The 18688-nt window shown below is 39.1% G+C and overlaps 1 protein-coding gene across 1 annotated transcript; it reads left to right on the forward strand.

Annotated features, from left to right (window-relative positions):
* Window positions 1-7186: 7186 nt before the first annotated feature.
* On the forward strand, window positions 7187-18071 carry LOC308396041 (beta-fibrinogenase brevinase-like; the record flags this gene model as incomplete). The annotated part of the gene is made up of 6 exons (XM_080881101.1): window positions 7187-7223; window positions 7529-7721; window positions 7839-8039; window positions 17293-17354; window positions 17647-17786; window positions 17880-18071. The coding sequence occupies 6 exons, from the start codon at window positions 7187-7189 to the stop codon at window positions 18036-18038; spliced, it is 792 nt and encodes a 263-aa protein (XP_080737227.1). The 3' UTR covers window positions 18039-18071.
* Window positions 18072-18688: the final 617 nt, after the last annotated feature.

An 18688-nucleotide genomic window follows, 5' to 3' on the forward strand; every position in this document is an offset into this window, starting at 1 on the left:
AGGACGTAACCGACACCATAAACAAACTTCAAACCTCGACTTCAATGTACTGAACTAATGGCCGCGTCTTCAGAAGAAATTCTAACGTATTATTGCTACAGAAGCCAGTATTAGACAAAATTAAATGTGGAAGGTAAAGTGGCTGCAACTAGCTCAACGTAGTATCTTATTAGTTTCTCGGTAGAAGCAGTTTACTGCAACTAGCTCAACGTAGTGTCTTATTAGTTTCTCGGTAGAAGCAGTTTATTTAACACGCTGGAATTCAGCCTCAACTTATGTTGTTAGTATCTTGCGCCAAAAACCAGACACCGACAAATTTACTGTGAAAATACATGTGACTCAGCGAACAGATTAATTTGGAAAGCCCAATATGCACATTTGGTATTTATAATACAACAGGCTGTGCTTACCTTTTTATATTTGGACCGGTCCTCTGTTCACTTTGCCCCACGATCTCACCAAAGGCCAAATCTACACCTCCTCAGCACACCAAAGATCCGGGTCACACGGCACCAAGTTGTTGAATTCTCCCAATTCTTTGAATCTTTGGGCTGAAGGAAGGACAATACTCGGTGTATAAATGCTCAATCAACAATCATTTATTTCCATACAATTCAACAATAAGAGCATTACAACGTCCGGACGGGAGAGATGCTACCAGAGGGTCAGGCACATGTCTCAAAAAGGTGACGGGTTGCTCAGCTTTTTATAGTCTCTAGTGGCCCCCAGCTAGTCGTAAAAGCCAAAACATCACATTTTTTCTCTGTTACAGCGCCTAAGTTATGACCTCGGCAGTTGTTTCTCTGCTTTCTGTAAGGTGGGGGTGTGGAATGTGGTCTATCTATCTCCCCTGTCTTTAGACACAGAGTCTCCTGCTTACAACCTTCTCTTCATGATTCAACACTTAAGCATGTCAAGAAAACAGTGTAACACATTCCCAGCAGATCAAGGATACAGAGTGATGCACATTTATCTAATGAACTAATATGTGAATATGTTCTGTTAACTCAAAAGTATAATGAGAACTAAACTACATACAGCTCACACACTCTATATTAAAGGGTATAATGTGATCTACAGCAGTATTCTAATTCAACTACTTTGATTACATATATAAGGTAACATATAATAACAGAATAATCTAATAATAACATCAAGCACTTAAGCATTCACACTGCTTCTACAAACATCTGTGACAGAATGGGTCGCTCTCAGGAGCTCAGTGAAATCCAGCGTGATACTGAGATGCCATTATATTGACTCACTACTAAATATTCCACAGTCAACTGTTAGTGGTATTATAACAAAGTGGAAGTGACTTAGAATGAACGCAACTCAACCGCGAAGTGGTAGAACACATGAAATCACAGAGTGGGGTCAGAGGATGCTGCTGGTGTGCATAGTGTGCAAAGGTCAACAACTTTCAATAGAGACAATCACTATAGACCTCCAAACTTCATGTGGCCTTCAGATTAGCTCAAGAACAGTTGCAGAGAGCTTCATTGAATGTGGGCTTCCATGGCTGAGCAGCTGCATTCACGACTCACATCACCAAGTGAAATACAAAATGTTGGATGCGGTGGTGTTAAGCACACTGACACTGGACTCTAAAGAAGTGCAGATGTATTGTCTGGAGCAATGAGTCACGCTTCTCCGTTTGACAACCGATGGATAAGTCTGAGTTTCGTGGATGCCAGAGGAATGGTACTTTTCTAAATGAATTATCCCAAATGTCCCAAGAGTTTGAATTTCTTTGTTTTATAATATTTGTTTGACACAAATCATTTTGACTTTTTTCCAGTTTCTTTGGATTAATTCTTTTTTATATATATCTTTTGGGGCCTTTGTCAGTTGAAAGTGGAAAGACAGCCAGGACAGAGAGCAGGAAGAAGAAACACAGCAAAGGGCCCAGGGCAGATTCAGTACCAAGCTTCTGCAATAGCAATAGCTTTACAGCATATGTATCACATACTGAACCTGGTGATCTATACTAGTGTCCACTCTGGCTTAGTTATAACATGGCAGCGGAAGTTATCAAAACAATTTGTGAACTTATTTACAGCCTTTATTGCATTTCTCATTATTTGTTGGCATGTGTAAATATTTTTGTACATTTGGGTGATGACTAAGCAAAACTTATGATGTGGACAAACATTTGCTCAATGCCAACTTCTTCTGTGAGAGTGACTCCTTGTTCTTTGTTCTTCTTTTTCTTCATCTGAAATCTGTTTGTTCAATCTGCAAGTCAGGATGAAAAGTCAAAACAGCACATTCTCTGTAAGTCATCTTCACTAAAGTGCTAGCTAACTAGCTATCCAGCTTAATTATCCTGATCAGTGTGTGTAAAATTTGATCTGCTTGGGATCAAGAACTGGATCAGCACATTTCTCCAACCCCCCCCCCCCAAAAAAAAATAAAACAATAAAAAAACATATATATATATATATATATATAAAATATCACTTCCTCAACAGTCTCTACTGTGTGTGGGATTTGTTCACAATTTCTTTTCTTGACTTTACTCACTGAAAACACTTTTATGGAGGCACACATGTGTGAGGTCAAGGCAACACAACACGACAGAACACTGCTTTCAATAGTGTCTACAACAGTGTACAACTACAGCTAAAATTTAATATGTAGATCTATCTATCTAGCTGTCCCTGTATGTTAAGCTAAATGATTTTACTCCCTTTGCCTTTCCCTGTCTGATGCTTGGGGATAAATAAAGTTTTTGTCACCTCCAGGTGTGGGTCCTTTGGGACGTCTTAGTCAAACTGCAACTTTAAAGTTTTAAAACTGGCAAAAAGAAAGAGAACTGGCTTTTCAAATTTGGTCTGTGTCACAGCCACACTGCAGACTTTTATTACAAAACTTCTCTCACAATCAAAACTCAGTGAGAAAATTTCCAAGTCTGTAGAATAAGACATGCAAAATAATAAGCTCACAGAACAGTTTGGAATGTAATCTGCTTTCCCCAAATCACAGATCACAGATATGTGATTGCACATATGCGATCGCACAATGGGGTGCTTATGTGTACATGTTGAATGAATGATGAATGACACCATATATGGTGTATTATTTATAGGGTATTTATTATTATTATTATTATTATTATTATTATTATTATTATTATTATTATTATTATAGTGTCGTTATCAGGATAATTTAACAAACTTTTGCAGTTATTGAACTTATGATGTTTCTTTAACAAATATAGATAGATAAATAGAATAGATCTCGCAAGTCAACATCCACAGCATGCATTTTTACAAAGACATTATAACATTAATGCCGACAGCGAGAGGTCACAACCTTGCAGGAGGACAAAGTATTCATTTTGTGTATCAACTTTTTATCAAGCTGATAAATACCTGACGGTTACAAATGGACCAAAAATTAGTTAACGTTCCAGGGAATCTGCTTCCTATAATTCAAGGATTTGGATCCAGCTAGCATCCAGGCCACATCGCTGTCTTCACCCACATTTCCTATTATAAAACTGACAGGAGGTAAATGTGGTCATAGAATGTCTTTTCCAAGCCACACATATGCATAGATTCAGATAAACATGCAGTACAATGGGGTGCTCGTGTGCATGACTCATGTAGCACCAAGAAACCGATTAGATGTAACAACAGGAGAATGTGCAGCACCCACTGTACAAAAGTGCACATATAGAGTGTCCTTTTAGAAAAGTACACATGACTTTTGAATGAATTTATGCTGACATACATGCCACAGTCTGACACAAAGAATATTAGCAACAATTTCCTTCTCTTCCTACAAAGTGTGCAGCATTAAAGTTCAAAATGAATAAATAAGTAAATTAATGAATAAAATATCCCAAAATAGTCCCGCAAACAGAAGTGAATAAAAATCTTTAAAAGCTAACAAACAACTCTAATAATTTTTGTTTTCACAGGCAGTGAAAGAATCAGAGAGAGAGAAGTGTCATGAGAAATAGACGGTTTGTTACCAGGTGTTCAACCTGTTCACTCCCTGTTCACTCCCTCATCACCTCGTTTTTGTCTCTCTGTCGTCGACTACTGTTTATGAACGTTATTACAATGAGGTAAATTTAATCAACTTTAGCGAGGAAGGTGACAAACTGTCTCTGCTTGCCTCTGTTTGATAAGCCAACAGCAGTAGAGGCTATTTTACTAATGAAATGCAGAAAGTTTTACAGTAAAGTAGCTCCTGCAAGTAAAACACAGCAGAGCCAACAAGCACAATTTTCATCATAAAAATACACTTAACACCATCTTTCTGTTTATTGAAGGGGCACAGTATCCTTACATGTTATTTAGTGGTTCTAGTTACACTTGTAAAGAAACATTGTGCACAGACATACTTGCCTTTCTATCCTCAACATAACACACATCCTGTCCTGTAACCCTAACCCAAGGAACCCAAGTGGAAAGACAAGACAAGTCTGATATGTTTATACTATAGGTATAGGTATACTATACTATAGGTAAAACTGCACTGATCTTAGGAACCTGTACTAGTTTCTAAGAGCATGTTAGCAATATAACACCATGTTAAAAAAATGATGAACAGTTGCATCATCCTTTGGCCTTTCAGCAGCCCTTATGGAGTCCTAAAAGTGGTAGAGCAAGACAGAGAGCAATTAACAAGCTACGCAAGCTTTTTATGTGTTTTGCTCTTGACCAAACCAGATGGAGCGTGTGTTTATTTCTTGGAAACTATGGTGAGTTACTAAAATTGATAAGCTAGCAGGAAAACCTATGCTAACTTTACACGTGGTAACTACTGCAACAGTGTGAACCCTGTAATGTCTAAAAAAAAAAGAAGCGAAAACCAGTTGGAGTACTTGACCTGTGTGTGAAATGGAGTGTTATGTTTTATTTTATTGTCTATTTGATTAAGCACCTTCACAAATGCACCAAAATAATGCAAGATGCACTTTTCTTTTAGTTGTTATTCAGTGCCTTTTCGGGACATTGTCATTTCAGTTATAAGTTATTTCATATGAATAAGTTGTTTAAAACTAATTAAGTTACAAAAATTTCATGATTTGATTACACATGCCCTAAAAAGGGATCTATAAATATATTTGATTGTAATGCTGCAAAGCAATACGAATTCATAGAAACTGAAAAGATGTTAAAACAACAGTGGACTTGATTTTGAAAACTTTATGAGATTTCATTTTATTTAGAAACAACTGTAAGAACTATTTTGTTCATTGCTCTGTACTGTATGGGTAGACTGGATTTTTGTGATCCTGGATCTGATCTTATTTACATTGGTTTATCACACCATTGTAAAGTTGTAATAAACCTGTTCAGTTCTATCAAATTTATTTTACTCCTATTGAATCTAGTCTCTCTATATATAGACTATAATAATATAATATCATATCATATCATATCATATCATATAATATAATATAAATCTGACTGATGTCTGCACTCATGTCCATTTGAAATCTAGCTTGTAGAGCACGATTCATGGTTTAATGTTTGTAACATGTAAAAAAAATTCACAATTAAAATCTGAACATTTCTAATGTTTATAATATTTATGGGGAACAAATTTCACATGACATAACAAAACTACAGTAAATTTTCAATGGATCTCTTCACTTTCTGTGGAGCCCAAACCGGTCATGCTGAACGATGTTAGAGGCAGCATATTCTCCAGACTCTTTCATGTCTGTCACATGTGCTCAGGATGAACCTGCTCTATCTGTGAAAAAGCAGAGGATGCCAGTACTGGACCTGTCAACTCTCCTATTCTATGACAAATGCTAATCAGGCTCCACGGTGGCAGACAGTGAGCACAGGGCACATCAGAAGACTGGGCCCTCAGGCCACCCTCATGAAGTCTGTTTCTGATTGTTTGGTCAGAGAACTTCACACCAGTGACCTGCTGGAGTTCATTTTGTAAGATTCTGTTGGGACTCCTGTTCTTCCTTGCACAAAGGAGGAGACTGTACTGGTCCTGATGGGTTAAGGACCTTTTATGACCCTGTCCATAGAAGGCATCAACACGTGTCTTCTGGCAGTGGCACGTGTTGATATTCCATCCTGGAGTAGTCCTACATGCTGTATATTTACATTACACAGTGTTCTTCAGGATCTGCAGCCCGGGAAAATACACTGAACTGTAACAGTGAAACTCTGCTGCTAGCATGACATGGGGCAGGATAGGCAATCAGATGTAAGTCTAGACACAGCAATGCTCAGTAGCTAGTGGATCTGAGAGCAGACCACAGCAACCTCCTTAAGCACGGTCCAATAACCATTACAGTGGCAAGAAAGGGTCTCCAGTATGAAGAGTTGGATAGCACCAGGCCCCGATATAGTTCATGCCTACTGGCTGAAGAAGCTGACTGCACTCCATGAGTGTCTGGCAGCACAAATGAACCAGCTGCTAGTCAATGAGAGACACCTGGAATGGCTAACTGAAGGCCGGACAGTCCTGATCCTCAAGGAACCCCAGAAGGGACCGGCCCCATTCAACTACCGACCAATAACCTGCCTCAGCACCACATTGAAGCTCCTGTTAGGAATCATAGCAGCTAAGATGAACAGGCACATGGGTCAATGCCTGAGTGGGGCACAGAAAGCGATTACTTTACTCCTAAATTTCCTAACAGTGATTCCACTGGTGCATCCAAGTTTAATGAGAATGTTTGTTTGGCAGCATGGTGGCACAGTGGTCAGCACCGTTGCCAGCAAGAAAGCCCTGAGTTTGAATCTGTGTGTGCATGCTCTCCCCGTGTTTGCGTGGGTTCTCTTCATGTACTCAGCATCTAAAGAATGTAGGCAGTGGGGTTAGCTTAATTGATGATTCTCACTTGCCCATACGTGTGAATGGTTGTTTCTTTGTGTTAGGCCTTTGATAGACTATCCATGTATTCACATATTTGGATACATATGTTGAAAAAATATATATTAATATATATATATATTAAAAAAGAAACTTATCTTATTTATGCCTGGAGTGTTTGAGAGAAAAATACTAATTAATGACATGCAACACATAAAAAAAAGATAAAGTCATATTTAAAATTTGCATGAAGAATGTCCCAACCAATGGGGTTTTGTGATAAAATTATGCTCTGTGATTGGTGGCTCTATGGCCACCAGCACAGTGAGAACAGGCTTAAAAAGGTCCCAGCACAGCATTCACTGCAAGCTGAACAACAGCAATGGCTCATCTGAAGCTTCTTCTTCTTCTGTGTGTTGGTGAGTGAAATATTGCACTTATTTCTCAGGTTGTGACAAATTCTGTGTTACTAAAGGATTATTTAGGTTTTCACTAAACCACCAGATACTGTTTTTGTTCTTCTTTGTCTCTGCTTTGATATCAGTTATTATACATTTGTCAGAATGTTACAGTATCAGGAACACTGTCTCTACAGTATGATTGTACTTTTTCTTCTTTTCATCAATTTGCAGACACATTTCTGCAAGTATAATAGCTAGAAAGAATATGTTGTTCTTCAGATGGAAGAAACAACCAGTTGTGAGTAAATTATTTTCTTTTTCAGGCATCACAGTCAGCACAGGAGTAGATTTGCACAAAAGGATCTATGGAGGCCAAAAGTGTCCAGACACTGAGCGTCAGTATCACGTGAAACTAAAGGCAACCAGTGCAACACATGAAAGTCTCTGTGGTGGCTCACTGATCCATGAACGGTGGATTCTGACTGCAGCCCACTGCTGGAAAAATGAACCTGGATGGTGAGAAAACAACAGTTTACTTATAAATGTTTTTAATTGAATTTAAAAGTTAGGACAGTATTTCAAATACTCATGTTCTGTAATTAGAGTCGCTTACACCCATTTCCCCTTGTGCAGGGATATGTATGCAACTTTAGGAGTTCATCCATCATGGATAAAGTTTCAACGATCTTCAGATAAAAAAAAAAAGGTGGAAATCACAGGTGGATCATTTTTTGTGGACATAAATACAATTGATGACATCATGCTACTGGAAATTCCTTCACAACCAGGCAGGAAAACCGTTGCCTTACCAGACTGTGCAAATCCTCCCAACATGTAAGTTGTGCGCTTACCTAATAAGTCTGAATCCTTTCTGACTTTTCCACTTTTTTATTTTTATTTATTTGTATTGACATTTTACATTTATTTACATTATGATATTTATTTATTTACAATGTTGAATATTAGTTACCTGCTTACTGAACCCTGACCATATATTTGTATGTTTGTATGTCATGATGTTAATTTACAAAATATATTAAATTATTTAATTAACATTATTAACATTTTCCTTAAGTTTTTGTCAGAAAACCATATTATACTCACAGTGTTTCCATTCATAAAAACAATGAAGGGAAAAACAGGGGCGCACACTTTTTATAGAGCTGTATGGTACAGAATATAAGACAAACATAAAGAAAAAAATCAAAGTAGAAAGAACCATAAAATAATAATGTGCTCTGTCTATAGTACGCCTCTCAAAGCACAAGTGTAGTATCATATAATAAATCCCCATAGTACCTCACCACTTGCAATATCTGCAGCATATAAAGAGTTATCTAATACTTTATGATAAAATTATGACTTTATCATCAAAACAAAACTTTGATGGTAAATAAAATAGATAAAAAAATAAAATAGATAAGTAAGTAATTTCCAAAATAATGCTTTATTTTGGAAATTACTGCAACCAAGAACACACAAATAAACAAACCACCCCATATGGAAAAGATATATATAAATCTTATAAAGTTTGTGTCTGTCTTGTGTGAAACTTGTATGAAAAGCATACAAGAGTGAAAACAAGAGATATAAGATCCCTTGAAAATCATATAAATGAAACTTGTATGTTTTGGATACTTACTAAAACAATATATGAAAGTGGCCACTTTCATGAGTAAACCATATCAGCCTTATATGATTCACTATATGAAGTAGGCCAAATCTGCCAGTCTTTTATAAGTTTTCTCTATTGCTTTTCCATATGGGACAGCTCAATCAACACAATATCACAGTAAAAACTTACATTACACTAAAGAAGGAGTTTAAACATAAACAACAGCAATGACAAACTCCCTCAGCAAGCATAATGTTTTTGTGGGATTGCACCACTATTCAATAACAAGTACAATCCCTCCAACTTTTCTTTATGTCAGGGCTCTGTGGCAGGCCTGAGGTGCCTCAGGCAGGGATGAGGACCCAAAATACAGGACTCATAGAGAATGAACGGCAAACTCAAAGAACCTCAGCTTTATTGCTGGCATGAAACAAAACATAAACCAAATTGAGAATGGTATGACAAGAACACATAGGCAATTCTGAGGATACAACACAACAGCGAGCAAAGGAAAACACAGGGCTTATATACACAGAGGCGTAATCAGGGAATGGGAAACAGGAGGGAGACGCAGCTGGGAGAAATTAGGGGTAACGAGTAGGGATGGGTATTGATAAGATTTTCACGATTCTGATTCCATTTTCGATTCTGTTTAACGATTCGATTCTTTATCGATTCTTTTTAAAAAAGGAGAACACTAAAGTCGAATAGCTTAGAACTTTGTTTTATATCTTCTCTTTGAACAAGATAGAAATTTAGGAGTAACATGGCCTTACAAACCCAACAGTGAGATCTTAAGAGATCCACAGCCTACGGCTCTTCAATGGGGTGTCACAGGGTCCCCAGGAAAAAACATTGTAAATGTAAAATAATAAAACAAATATTCTTCTGTAGCAATAACAAAGTATAACATAAATTATTCAGTAGCAATTACACAAGAATATCCAGTAATGTCCCTGCCTACAATTAAACACATTCACTTACCGAAAATCGGGGCATCTGCTGGCAAATGGGTGCAAGCCTTTTACCACAAACTTAGTCACTGCTCGGTGACATTCGTCTATCCTGGCCTGAAAGGAGACGCTACCGGTAGACTTCAGCGAGAACTGCCAGCATCTGAGCCAGACTCTGTCTGTCTCTCTCATCATGGTCACCTAAATGCACAGTAATGGCAGGTTTTGTGATAAGGCAGATCGCGCTAACATAATATGCGCTGTTAGTTGATTATTTACCTGCCGCATTAACGGGAGAGGACGTGCAAACGTTACCGCTGCTGCTGGGTTGAGATTCACGAGTCTGGAGCGGAATTAAAGAAGCGACATTCATTTAAGGTTATCGTGTGTCTTGTGAGCAAATGCTTTTGCATATTCGTAGTGTTTCCTCCCTTAAATGAAATATCTACTTTGCAAGTTGCCCCGTTGTCATCCGTTCTCGTAAAGTATAACCAAACTTTTGAGCGTTTGAGCCGCCATGTTTCCTGCCAGGTAAATGATGCTCCGCAACGTGGTGATGTCATTCGGGGCGACTGGAATCGATAAGGGAATTGTTTGCAAAAATGGCACACAAGTCCAAGGAATTGAAACAGTGGGAACCAGTTCTCAACAAGAACCAGTTTTCGATACCCATCCCTAGTAACGAGACAGGGGGAAGCAAAACTGAATACACTGACATAAGACATGGACCTCCAAAGTAAAACAGGAAACAATCCACAAAGGCGCAGATTTGACACTGAACTAAACCTACACAAAGTACGAGGGCACAAGACATAAAACCTAAGAACAAAACCCTAAACCAGAATAAACTGAAACATGGAATTAAAACAAGACAATCAGAAGACATAAAAACCATAATACATAAAAATATAACAAACTGCAAATGCTGGGTCAAAATGACCCAGAACCGTGACACCTTATACTGTACACATTAACATCATTAACAACATTAAAAATAGTATTTCTGTGTCTTTTAGACAGTGAATTTCATTCAGCAAGTGGAATATGAAACATGAATGAATATAAAATAGGACCATTTAAGAAAAATAATATAATATAGTAATAATAAACATACTAATACCAGTTTAAAATAAATGATTATCATTTTCATTCATTCCCTCTAAAGAGAAAATCTCCGTCCCGGTTTCCCTCCAAGGCACGAGCACCGATAAGCAGAGTTCTGTCCTTTCTTTATTAGATTCCTAATTATTCAAAGTAACACTCAAGTATGCCGTTCAGCTGGGTTAGTTACAGCGCCGGGAGTAGCTTGGGAGAACAAGGAAACACAGACTGCTTCAGGTTGCCTTCCCAAACCAACTCAAAGGTTTATTCAGTACAAAACAGCTTATATAGAGGAAAAAAAGGTTCGTGTGTCAGCAGGTTCTCAGTTCAAAACCGGTACAGACCAAATAAGGAAACGTCTTCCTGCCTTGTGAGCAAAGAAGTATCCTTTGTGTAGTTTATCAGTTCAGCTACAATTTATGATCATCCCAGCAAAATACACTCCTAGACATAGAATACAGAGTTCTTTCATTAGTGAATTCTGAAACAAACCACCTGGCCTTTAACGAGCCTTTTTCTAAGAGATAAAGAAAAAGGGAGGATGGGAGTAAGGAAGTGGTCTCGTCTCTGTGGTATTTTCGACCTTGGGGTACCAGCCTGTGAGTCTTACACATCAATTCTTGGGTCAGAGAGAAAGAGAAAAACAACTAGTAAATGGGCCTTATTGAGTAACAGTTTTCACTACAAAGCAATATCCTGTAAATGCTACCGTGGTATCAAAATATCACAACAGTTCCCTCCTTTTATCATGAAATGATAACATAGTATAAAGACAGAATGTAATAACATAATATAAAGACAAATCATAAACATAAAACAAATCATAAATGTAACTGGTCCTTCGAGCAAGCTTAATATCAAAAATTCTGAGAGCGTATACATGGTATCACACAACAGACAATAATCATCGAAAACATGCTGCAACGGTTACAAAGGCTACAAGTAGTTCCTTCCATTTTCCAAACGTGTCCTGTAGCCACTTATCTAGCCACTGACCGTGGCCTGTATTGGCAATTAGTTCTATCTTCAATGCTTCAAGTCTATTCATAGCTTGTGTGAATGGACCGTTAGGGGCGGTATTATTGGGAATGAAAGTACAGCATACATCAACGGTCACTAGACCACAGGTACCGGTCCAATTAACAGGTAAGGCTAATCTGAGAGTATTATTGCACATCCAATAACCGTTAGGGATTGGTCTAGTTAGGCGCGTGACCATGTGTGATTTAACTAACTCCCCCCAGTCAGTGTCATTTAATACACCCTCTGGGGGAACAATGATCGATTCTCCGCTCGAACTTGAACTGTGTGTGTGTGTTCCTCCAGATATGATACAACTTCAGCCACAGAGACAGCTAGCCATGTCTCATTACAGCGTGCACCTGGGGAGTCAGAGAAGAATGTATAGTTATCCTTTGTATAATCTATGTGGGTGTCTGGGCCAGTTAACTTTAGTCTGCGCAGACATATCATACTAGTATTAAAATGGAGAGGGATCTGTCCTAAGGGCAGTGAGGGCTTTAACCTATTCTTGGGGCGTTTCATTGGGGCGCAGGTCCCTGCGGTGTCATTAGATAACTTCAATAATTCGCCTAATTGAGTCTCAGGGTTAGTTCGTGTGTGTGCGTGTCTAAGTAGGCAGTCGAGAGGGCTCAGAGTCAACTGTAAAGCGTCTTTAAGGAGAGCATTATCTCCGCCGATTTTCTCTAGTCCCTCAGTGAGGGGGAAACCGGATATGGGGTATCCTACTATTACCTGTTCTGGATTAGCCTTTGAACAGACATAACAGTTACTGTTTCCTAAATCACGAGCGGCTATTCTGGCATTTTCATACCAGGAGTTGACTCCTGCTCTAGAAGGCGCATAAAAGGGTTTATTAGTGGCGTCTATGTTGTCATTTACTGATTTTAGGGAGCGTGAGGAGTGCATTAAGTAGGTGTCCTGCAAAATAGAGCATGAGGTATCGTCAGCAAAATATGACCTGCAGAAATGTGAACATGGTTGCAGTCTACAATACAAAATAGCAAAGAAAAATCCTAAGGTTAATGCGATAGATATGATAGATAACCTAAATATATAAGAAAAACAGTTCTTCAGTCGTCTTCTGGCCTGGTCCCAGGTTCGAGAGACACAGAATAAATGTCGTATGATGACAATGGGCATTTCATTTTCTCCATGATCAGGATGTAATGAGTCTAGCTTTATCAGGTTAGACATCATGTGGTACTTCCGGCTTTCTGTTCCTGCTGGATGTTTGAGTACCTTGTTGTTGTTCTTTCAGGCGTTGTGTGTTAATCAGTGATTGTGTGTGTGTATGTACATTGGATCCTTGCGCTGGCTCGCCGGAGATGTCGTCTACCCGTGTGTTTATTTGCTCTGGTTCCGGGCGTTGGCCCGCCGGAGATGTCATCTGCTTGATCCGACGCCTGAGATGGTCCGATTGGGCTGGTCTTAACCCTGCTGGCATGAATCCACTGAGGTTGTCCGTCTGTGAGGATGCTGGTTCTTCGTCACTGCCAGTACAGTCTGGGGCTGGAACACGCGCGGCCTCCCAGAGTGTCCTTGGTTTTAGCGGCTTCACCAACACGCATCTCCTTGTCTCCACTGGTGGAACTGTGGAGGGGAAAGGCTGAGAGAGACAAACTTTCTGATAGTTATTATTCAGTGTTTCTACCAGATTGTAGACATAGTCGGACAATGCAATATCTACATCACCTTCTGATAGTGGTGCCCCTCTGAAGGCTGACCATGGTGTTGGAAACGGTCTTCCCATGATTATTTCAAATGGAGATAATTTGGTTGCTGCGGATGGAGTCATTCTAATCTCGCAGAGGATTTGAGGAAGTAATTTGACCCAGGTCATTCCTGTTTCTATCATTGCTTTAGTCAGGCGATTTTTTATGGTCCTATTCATTCTTTCTACAACTCCTGAACTCTAAGGGTGGTATGGCACATGATATTTCCAGTCTATTCCTAGGGTTTTGGCACACTTTTGAATTACTTCTGATGTAAATGAAGGTCCTCTATCACTGTTAATCTGGTGAGGTATTCCAAATCTGGGTATTGTTTCATTGCACAACTTTTGACAGACTACTTCTGCAGTTTCTTTTGAGGTTGGATAAGCTTCTACCCATTTACTAAATTGATCCACTATTACCAGTAAGTACTTGATGCTTCCTTGCGCTGGCATGTGTGTAAAATCAATTTGTAATGTATGAAATGGAAAATCTGGTTGTGGTAAATGCTGATGTTTTGCTTTTGATTTTCCTACATTAGTTCGTGCACATGTTAGACAGGTTGCTAATATGCTTTTTACTGCATGTGATGTTTTTTCAATTACAAATCTTGATTTTATTGCCCCTATTACCCCTCTTTGTCCGACATGACTCACACCGTGAAAATGTCGGACAAGGACTGGCAGCAGGGAAGATGGGAGGGCAATCAAACCCTCAAGATTTTTATATAGGCCATCCCTGTCATCTAAGGTACAGTCACTATTCTCCCAATAGGTGTAATCAGATGCAGAGGCTTGCTCTTGTATGAATTTTAAATCAACATTTGTTTCTAAATAGTCTGGGAGTGTAACAAGTGGCAGCTGTAGGGGCACAGATAATACTTCCTGTGGAGGTGGGAGCTGTGATGCAGCTGCAGCTTTGGCTGTCACGTCTGCTAGAGCATTACCCGTTGCTTCGTCTGTGTCAGCTGTACTGTGTCCTTTCGTTTTTACAACTGCAACGGCCGATGGCAGCTGTATAGCCTGCAAAAGTCTTTGCACAAGATCAGAATTAGCAATCGGTTTTCCATCAGCAGATCTAAATCCTCTTTGTCTCCACAATGTGCCAAAGTCATGTACGACGCCAAATGCATAGCGGCTGTCTGTGTAAATCGTCACACGCCTATCCACATGGAGCTCACAGGCGCGTATTAAAGCCATGAGCTCTGCTTTTTGTGCTGAGTGAAATGGTAATGAGTGAGCCTCTAGTATTATGTCAGGCAATGTCACCACTGAATAGCCACAAAGAAATGAGTTGTCATTCGGCCTTGAACAGGACCCGTCCACATAAACCGTGGCTGAGTCTGGGATAGGCGTTTGTTCTAAATCTGGACGTGATGCTGTGGATTCCTGTATACGTGTCATGCAGTCATGATCGTCAAAGCCATCCTGTCGGTCAGAAGAACACAGCATAGGATCAATAAATGTGCTGGCGAATTGGGTGTGCTGCTCGCTTTTATGGTGAGGTTTGCTGTGGAGGTCAGTGTAGCTTCATAACCTGAGCGACGTTGTGCGGTCATGTGTTGTGTAGTTATGTTTGCTAGAATGGTCGTGACCTGGTGATTGGTGTGTAGAATAGTGTCATGTGAGAGTGTGAGCTTCTCGCAGTCCCTTATCATGATAGAGCAAGCTGCTACTGCCCTCAGGCAGGTCGGCATCCCCACAGGCAGCACCTTTGAGTGGCGGAGGTCAGCACTCCCTTTAATGCATTGAAAGAGGCAGTCATTTCTGTGGACCACAGTATTCGAGGAGGCTTGTCTTTTTTACAACAGTCACGCAGAATGTGGTCATGAAAAGAACAGTCTGGTATCCACTGTCTACAATAGTTCACCATGCCTAAGAAGGACAGCATTTCCTTCTGTGTAGTAGGCCGAGGGACGGAGGTCACAGCTTTGACCCTGTCTGCAGTCATGGAACGTTTTCCGTGAGACAGTGTGAATCCCAAATATTGAACAGAAGTCTGACAGTACTGCATTTTCTTTGCCGATGCTTTGTGGCCAGTCTGTTGGAGGTGCTGGAGAAGCATGTGTGTAGCAGTTTGACATAGTTCCTCACTCGGAGCACAGAGGAGGAGGTCATCCACGTGTGGATCAGGGTGCAGCCCTGGAGGAGTAAAGCTGTCCAGGGTAGCACGGACCACCATTGAGAAAGCAGCAGAGCTGTCTATCATGCCTTGGGGCAAACGGGTCCAAGTGTACTTCTTATTTCTATGTGTGAATGCAAATAACGGCTGTGTGTCTTCATGCACAGGCACTACTCCTGTAGTCAATAAATCTCCTATGATGACATCTAGAGCTGCGGCTTTTTCGGTGGAAATGGGACATTGCTTGACATATACTGGCTTGTTGTTTTTCATGAGCTGTGCGTGATTAGGTATAAAGCCAATATAAGGTATAAGGTAGATCTATGTGTCGACATGGTTTAGTTATCGTAACCTATGTCTGAGTTATGTGACAAAATCACTGTTTGACCTTCACTTGTGTGAGCAGTTATCATGTTGTTGAACAGTGTGAGAGAAACAAAAGTGTGGCTTGTTGTATTTGTACACGTTTTTTTTTTTTTTTTTTTGGCACAGTGTGTGACGTGGAATACCAGAAAAAAGGTGTTGAGTTCAGTTTTGCTCCCCCTGTTGTTTGCCTGATTGAGTTCACCTGTGTTACCTCATGTGTCCCATCTGCCTGATTACTTTGTGTGCATTTAAGTCCTTTGTTTTGTACTTTTGTTTGTCTGGATCTCTTTCTGGCTGTGTCCTGTTTGTCTGTTGCAATAGCCGAGCTAGTATCGCCGAGTACTCTATATTTAAAGCTGCTTTTGAGTTTAGTCCTGAATATTGGATCTGCCTGTCACACAGTGCATTATGAGAGTAACGGGTAAATAAGTCATTACTGAAAGAAATGTGATTCCTGTTAAGGCTGCTTGACTAAAGTGAAAATCATACAACATATTGAACTTCTAATCTGTCTTCATAGAGGTGTCCTTTAACAAATGTGAATTTAAAAAACAGTGAATAAGCTTTGAGATTGTATGTAAGATCATCTTGTAGGGAAGTCATGGAATCCATTACCCACAACTAATAAGCAGGGTAATAAGAAAATATAATTTGATATAATATTATAAATGAAACCATGAAAGCCACTTACAGTGTTTGTTGCTCTAACTGATAACACGAGGCTCAGTGAAACAAAAAATGTATCCAACCATGGAACGGTTTTCAGAACGGGACTTAGAAAGGTTCAAACAAGTTAATGCAGCAGGAGAAGATGGTTATCACGCAGGTCAGGGCAGTAGTCCATCAACAGGATGACATCATACTTGTGAAGTTTCAAACCCATGACTGACATTATACCTGCATCTCCACCTGACTGACATCAACGATAATATCACTGAGCCTGGATCAAGAGTTAAGATTCCTTGTTTTGATTTTAGGAGTTACATCCATGACACGCAGTGAATGACAATGAAACACGTGTGGCAAACAGTGATGTGTGATATCTGAACCCTCACAGTTACTCAGAGTTAGTAGCTGTAGCTGGACTGGAAATCCCCAGCATGCAGTGTACATCATTATGATTTATTATTTTATTCTGTGTTTACAAGACACGTGTGGATGTGGAATTAATTTGTGACAATTTTTTCTGTTTCTAGAAATGACATCGTTCAGGTGGCAGGCTTTGGGAATTACCAGGTAGATAAGAACAAGAATGAAAGTAAGAATAATTTTTCTTGATTAGCTCAGTTTATTTTAAAATCTCATTTTGGTTTCTGTGTTATTATAGTTATATTTAATTTGTATGAAAAAAAGTTGTTGTTTTTTTTGTTTTTTTTTTTACAGTGTATATGTTTAAATGCCAGGTTCCCACCTTTTTAGATGCAGTTTTTTTTAAGAAAACATTTTGCTTGAAAAATATTTGAATTGTTTGTAGAAATAAAGGAAAAGATCATTTTCCTTAAGATTTTAGTTTTTGAAAGGTTATGAATGACTTTTGTTCTTTTCTCTAGTCGATGGCCAACCACCTCATCTAAAGTGTGCAAACATGCATGTTGTTGACTGTGAGCCTACCAGAAACGATCCATGTTATTCAGATGTGCCGTATGACAACAGGCTGTGTCTGGAAGAACCTAATGTAGATATACTTCACGTAAGTTGACTGCTAACATTACTGTATATCATCTCTGTATGTTTTAGATCTTTTGGAAGAAACTTAAACACAAACTATATTTTTCTCTCTCAGGGTGATTCTGGTGGTGGAGTGATTTACAACAACATGATTTATGGTGTAATCAAAGGCAGTGGTGTACGTGCCTGTACTGAACCAGCTGTTACTGTGAATGTCTGTTCTTACATGAAATGGATAAACCAGACAATTTATCCAAAAAGTAATGGAAAATAACTGAATGAAAATAACATTCAGAATAAACAATCATCTCTACATGAAACTTGTGTGCTGTGTGTTGTTTCTGCTCTAGAATATCTTCATGTTAACTGCAAATTGTGAACCTTTTTCTTTGGTCTAAAATATTGTGTCAGATTTGCAGCTTGTGTGTGTTTGAATGTGGTGTCAGGTGTGTAGCAGCTCATGCTGTTGTTCAGAAACTCTCAGACTCACACTGTGAAGATGCAGAAAGGCTTTCTGATCAGACATGCCACCAATCAGCTGCAGGGCCTGAACATGATAAACTTCATGAATCAGAGCTGATTGTTGAGGCTGAAAATGTTTACGTGGAGGCTGTTGGCTCATTGGTGGCAGATAAACTTTTCTTTTAATCACTGAGCTATAGAGAGCATTAAAATAAACACAGTAACTATCAAAATAAGTTTTGTTGATAAAATACATTTCTTGAAATTGTCCATTGTTTTGTCCCAAATCTAAACAATGAATCCAGTTTTCAAACTAAAAACCGTGTTTAAAAAATACCCCAAAACAAAAAAACTAAAATAATTTAAATTAAATTGTAGTTCATGGAGACATATGTATTTCATATCTCATAAAACGTCTAAATTCATTTCCATCTTATCTTCATTTTATACTTCTAAGAAAAA

Source organism: Rhamphochromis sp. 'chilingali', assembly GCF_963969265.1.
Source record: "Rhamphochromis sp. 'chilingali' genome assembly, chromosome: 4".
Classification (NCBI taxonomy): Eukaryota; Metazoa; Chordata; class Actinopteri; order Cichliformes; family Cichlidae; genus Rhamphochromis; species Rhamphochromis sp. 'chilingali'.